At 36.5% G+C, this 6,000-nt stretch overlaps 1 protein-coding gene across 1 annotated transcript; it reads left to right on the forward strand.

Moving 5' to 3' along the window:
* Nucleotides 1-5,093: 5,093 nt before the first annotated feature.
* LOC130940905 (phosphomevalonate kinase, peroxisomal-like) lies at nt 5,094-5,530 on the forward strand. Its single transcript, XM_057869186.1, has 2 exons — nt 5,094-5,141; nt 5,264-5,530. Exons 1-2 carry the CDS (start codon nt 5,094-5,096, stop codon nt 5,528-5,530), a joined length of 315 nt encoding a protein of 104 aa, XP_057725169.1.
* The last annotated feature ends 470 nt before the right edge of the window (nt 5,531-6,000 follow it).

Consider the following 6,000-nt stretch of genomic DNA (forward strand, 5'->3'; position numbering starts at 1 on the left):
CTCAATTAAAACCCTTACCTCAGTGTCGAAACTCACTGAAACCACTGCACGGAGCAGCTCCATTGACGGCAGCTCGTACCGCAGCGACCCAGGCAGCGGCATCAACTAAACAGCCACCCCGATGATGGCAGAGGCTCCGACAGCTTCAATAGGGCATGGTAGAGGTAAAAATGGAGTAGTACAGCGACAAAAACCCAGCCTCCATCCCTTCTCACTCATCGAGCGCACCCTATGTTCTTTGTGGTGCTCAATCAGCGATGGCATGAGCTCCGGCGGAAGTGGACTGTGGATAGATCAACGGCGGCGAGGCAAGGCGTGGTGGCGACGCAGCTGGATGTGCGACTGCTCTCCCTTCCTCCACGCCTCCGGCAGCGGCGGCCAGGGCCCCCGTGATGGCTCCGTTCTTCACCCTTTCTCTCTAGGTCCCTCACTCTCCTCTGTTCGTGCGGCAACAAGGACAAGGCACGACGGCAAGGTGACGGCTCCGGTGGCTCAGCACCGTTCGACAGCGACGCTAGCTCCTCCTGCGACGGCGATGGGCGCGAGTGATGGCGCAGGCAAGACGCGTCGGACTGTAGCGGGAGCACGACAACGTGACACTGACGGCGCGACGCGACGAGGGCAACGGCGGCGTGGATTGGGCAGCGGCCTCCGTCCCCGTCAACCCTCTTCTCCCTTTCCTTCTTTGATTTTGGCACTGCTCTGGGTTTCACTTGTGTCTGTGTTAGGTTTGCTTGTGGGTGAGTGATGATGGGGGTAAGGAAGAGGGTCAGCAGCTGCGGCTGTATGAGTTTGGGGGGGCTAGGGTTTTCTTTTTCTGAAAACTAGGGTTAGGGGCATTTTAGTAATTTCACATAAAATTGGGAATAATATAGTAATTGAAACCCAAATTAAATCCAACACTATTTGTACATAGAAAATACTATTTGCTCATCAATTTCACAAATTATTTTCAATAAAATGCCCAAATCTAAAATTGAGAAATAATATAATTAATTTCTCTATTTTCCAAAATAGCAGTATTAATATTTAAAATATTGCTTATCTAATCCAAATCATATAAAATCCTTATTATTTCATAACTATCAACTTTATACTTTAAATATAGAAAATAATCCAATAATTATAAAATTGGATAATAATCATAACTCATCTCAAATCCAATAAATCAAAACTTGCCTTAATTACCTTTAACAAAATAATTTCTAAAATTAAGGCTATAAATAACCATATGATTTGAGACTTAATCATAATAAGACTTTTCAAAAGTTTTGGGTCTTACATTTACAGACTATATTCTCTTGGTCATTGTTGTCTCCTTTTTTCCCCTCTTAAAATTTTTGATATTTTACACTGTGCTAACTAATTTTAATTATTTAAGCGTATACTTAAGTAGTTTTTTTTTTCTTACCAGGCACATGCTTATGATAGTTGATGAAATATCTTAGTTTGTTCTTCTCTGTCTTAGGCATATGGAGATTCATCTTTCCGGGATTGCAAGCTAGCCTCTGAGGAAGCAATGGCTACAATAGTTAAAAACTTGCAGGTTTTGTTCCTTCACCTTTGCCAAGCCTTTGGACTTGGGCCAATCAAGCAAAACAAGCCTAGGGCCATCTGACGATTGGATTTTTGACAGTTTAGAATTTTACAAATGAAATCTCGTTGCAAGTATAGTTTCTAAACCAACAATAATCCTTTCATACAAAAGATTGTTTGTCACAAGTAACAAACCCCTAAAATTTATAAACCGAAGTATTCAAACCTCGGGTCGTTCTCCCTAGGAATTACAATGAAGTGTCTTGTTATTGGTTGTGAGTCATGATTGGGGTTTTTAAGATTTTGGACAAGAAATATAAATGGCAAGAAAATAAAATAACAACTAACAAAGCTCTTGGCAAGACATGAGAATTAGAAGTCCTATCCTAGTTATCCTCTTCAATTGTGATAACAAATTGTCCATTGCTCCCACTTAGTTAACCTCTAACCATGGAGGAAAGTCAAGTGGATGAATCAATTTGATTCCTCAAGTCCTAATCAACTCCTAAAGGAAAGACTAGCTTTAGAGGCATTCAAATCAATTAGCAACTTCTAATTATCAACCAACAAAAGAATGAGATAACTCAAGAGTCACCAATTACTCTACCTAGGCCAAGAGGAACAAAACCTACACTAAAATCCAACCAAGCATTTCATCAAACATTCGGAAGGTACAAAAGAAAAGCATAGTAAATCAACAACAAGAATGAAATCTAACAACAATTATTGGAAGAAATTAACAACAACAATCAAAAGAAACACTTTTATTATGAATTACCTTTATTGAATTGAAAGAATGTAGAGGGAACAATACTAGATCTATAACAAAATATAAGAACAACATAAAAGAGATTATAACAAAAGAATAGAAGAAGAATCAATGCAACTACAAGGAATTGAGATGTAGAAGTAGAAGAAAGCAAAGATTAAAACCTAGATCTAAGAACTAATCCTAATCCTAATCCTAATTCTAGAGAGAAGGGAGAGCTTCTCTCTCTAAAACTCTAAAAAACTAAAAACTATCTAACTAATGATCTAAAATTAGTCTATGGATGTGAATGTGTCAATGTATTGTCAATCCCCTTCAATCCTTGGCTCTTATATGCATTTTGGCGCCAAAGTTGGTTGCTGAAACCTCCTAAAATCGCCAGGCACGTGCTGCAATAAAGGAATCACGTGCGGACTACGACGCGTGCGCGCACGGTACGCGTGCGCGTCCCTGGCTAATTCTGCGATGTGCGCGCGAGCGCCTTGTGCGCGTACGCGTGCTTGGCCGAGATCAATTCTTTGGCTTTTTGTGCTTCTCTCCACTTGCATGCTTCCTTCCTTGCTTCTTGTGATCCATGCTTAGCCTATTTCATCCTGAGATTACTAACAAACACGTCAAGGCATCTTATGGAATCAAAGAGAAACTAGAATTCATCAAAATAAGACGTAAAAAGCATATTTTTACACTTAAGCACAAATAAGGGAGAGATAACAAAACCATGCTAATTCCTAGGCTAAATGTGACAAAAGGTTATCAAAATACTCTAATTTCAATACAAAACAAACCGTCAAATTGGGGTTTGTCACCATCTTAGATGCATTTATCTATTTTGTTACTCTTGTGACTTAGTTTGATCTTCTATACCTCTATAATATGTTTTATTTAAGTGTTAATTTGTGTTTTTCTGCCTCCCTTATCAGCTTATACATTGGCATATATAATGCCCTTGTTGAATTGCTATATGCTGTCTTATTTAGTGACCAACTACCATTTTACTGACTAATAATATTCAATAGGATTAGCTGACATTAGCTATCCTTCCAAACATGGCTAAGACTTAAAAGTATATAGATTACAGTTAACTTAAAATCTCTAATGTTTTACTGGAAAGGATAACTGATGCTACAATTTTACTTTTCCCCCTCTAACCAGGGGAAGCTATTTTCAAATTCTGAATCAATACAAAAGAGAGCTGAAGCTGCAGTGCTCCTTAAGCAGTTGGAATATCCGGTTTGTTTTGATTTTCTTTATATTAAAAATTAGCCAAAACTTATCTCATTTTTAGCATTCCTTAATTTTTAGCCAAAACTTCAAAATATTATTTGCTTATTCGTGCAGGCTAAAGAATGTAACTTCAAGAATTGGCTTCATTTTCTTTTGGCATTTTTGCATTCCAAAAGTCTGTGTAACACTTTCTAATTTGTGTAACCCTTGCTAATTTCACTCTGCATCTCACCAACGCTAGGTGCTTCTCCCATGTTCCATCACCTTCTCCCTCTCAGAGTTCCAAAGATAATGATAAAGATCCTCATTCAGGTCCATCTTCCTTGAAGGACAACGAGCTCGCCAACTTTGCCGCCATTTCTGATACCTGGTTAGCTTTCTATTTGGTTCTTGTTGCACACATACATAAAAATCACATTTTGGAATCTGAGTTTTGGTTTCTCCAATTGGAGAATGTGAAATTTGTAACCTTTTTCTTAGTAGTGGTAATGGAACAATTAGAATTGAAAGCTGATTATAATTTGCTCTGGAACCATTTGAATTCAGTTTATAGTGAATTTGCTGCAATTGTGCAATTTTCTTTTTGTTAGATCTCTATAGAATCAAGGGTATGAGTTCCTGTAAATAATGGTAGAAATGTCTGGCTAATATAATGGATGTCCTCTATCTGTTTGTATTTTTGCCTGCATAACTAGGTGGGATTCTTCTTCTTCTTCTTCTTCTTCTTCAGCCAAATCGGTTGCTTCTTCTTCGTTTTTTGCATAAATAGACAAAAATGAATGCTGAATTATTGCTCGATCTGCCAGCTCTGTTGATTTTGTTTGTTGTTGAGGTTAAAATATAAAATTGAAATCTGATGAGTCTCCTTCTCCTTTGATGTGAACTTCTTTTATAAGTTTTAGATTCCTTGTTGATTCTGAAGATTTTGCTGTTGTAGACTTTAATTCTGCAATTTTATATTCTGAATCTTAATTTCAAAATTGGAGATATGTGATTAATAGCTGTGATAAACTTTAGCAAAGGAACAATGGGATACATATAAATCTGTGATTGATAGCTGCAGCAAGCTCAGATCAGAAAAGGTATTTCTTTCAAATCATTTGCGGTTGTTTAATTAATGGAAGTAACATCAAAATTAGAAGTTTTACTCCTGTGGATGTAGAGTAAACTGATTGATAATGCTCACTGTTAAATAACTAGAACATTTTGGCCTTATGGTATGCCTTGCATTAGATTAAATTTCTACATTCCTGTTTATTAGTTATTTTAATGAGATAGGACATCTTTACTATTAGACTTATACAATTAAGTTCAATTTTGATGGGTTTGAAAGAGATTATATATCCAACTTTACTGTTTGCCTGGTTTTCAGTTTCAAGTGGTGTGACTGAATTTCTAATGCACATATGTGATATCATGTTCTTGAGACTACACTTCAAGCTCTCATGTTCTTGCTTTTCTTCTTGTGTTGATGTTGAAAATGTAATTTTCATAGTGGATAGAGCAAGCTTCTGAACCCAACAAGGAAGCAGTTATTAAAGCATTGATAGGTGCAAAAGAAGCTATGCTTGGGATTAGATATCATATGCGCCTAATGGGTGAGGCTGCAGGTGTTTCTATAAGTTCCTTTCACTGATTTGGCACTTATTATTAGGCTTCTTCTGTTTGAATGATGTTGATTATAAATTATATCTGCTGGTAGAATATCACTACTCTTCCTTGCAATTCATGCAGATTGAACCAGAATCACAAATAAAACTTTTAGATGCTACACTGAACTTGGAAGGAATGTTGTTGGCTGGAGTTCCAGGAGCAGGAGGATTTGATGCTGTCTTTGCTGTTACTTTGGGAGATTCAGGCAGCAATGTGACAAAAATATGGAGCTCACTCAATGTTCTTGCCCTTCTGGTTAAAGAAGATCCTTGTGGCATTTCTTTAGAAAGTGCTGACCCTAGAACAAATGAAATCACTTCAGCTGTATCTTCAATTCATATTGAATAATTTATTGTAAATATTATTTATTTTTAATATGATGAATTTGTTTATTTTTTGAAATATTGTAAATATTCGAATATAAATTAGATAAAAATTTGTATTAAATTTATATTTATTTTGTATGAAAACAAGTTTATTTTGTAATTAGAAAAAGTAAAAAAAAATCTATTTTACCTTACAGATGGATTTACAGACGGATTTTCTATCTGTAATCATGATTTTTCAAAGTTTAAATTACAGACAAAAAATCTGTCGAAAAATTCGTCTGTAATTGCAGACAAAAAATCCGTCTAAAAATCTGTCTGTAATTAAGACGGAAAATTCATCTGAAAATCCACCTGTAATTACAGACAGAAAATTTGTCTGTAATTATAGACGGAAAATCCATCTGTAAGTTTGTCGCCTTCAGGAAATGGAGGGAGAATTTAAAGTGAAAAAATCCGTCGATAACTAGTGAAAATCCGTCGGTAATTTTC

This window comes from Arachis stenosperma, chromosome 7 (genome assembly GCF_014773155.1).
Source record: "Arachis stenosperma cultivar V10309 chromosome 7, arast.V10309.gnm1.PFL2, whole genome shotgun sequence".
Lineage (NCBI taxonomy): Eukaryota > Viridiplantae > Streptophyta > Magnoliopsida > Fabales > Fabaceae > Arachis > Arachis stenosperma.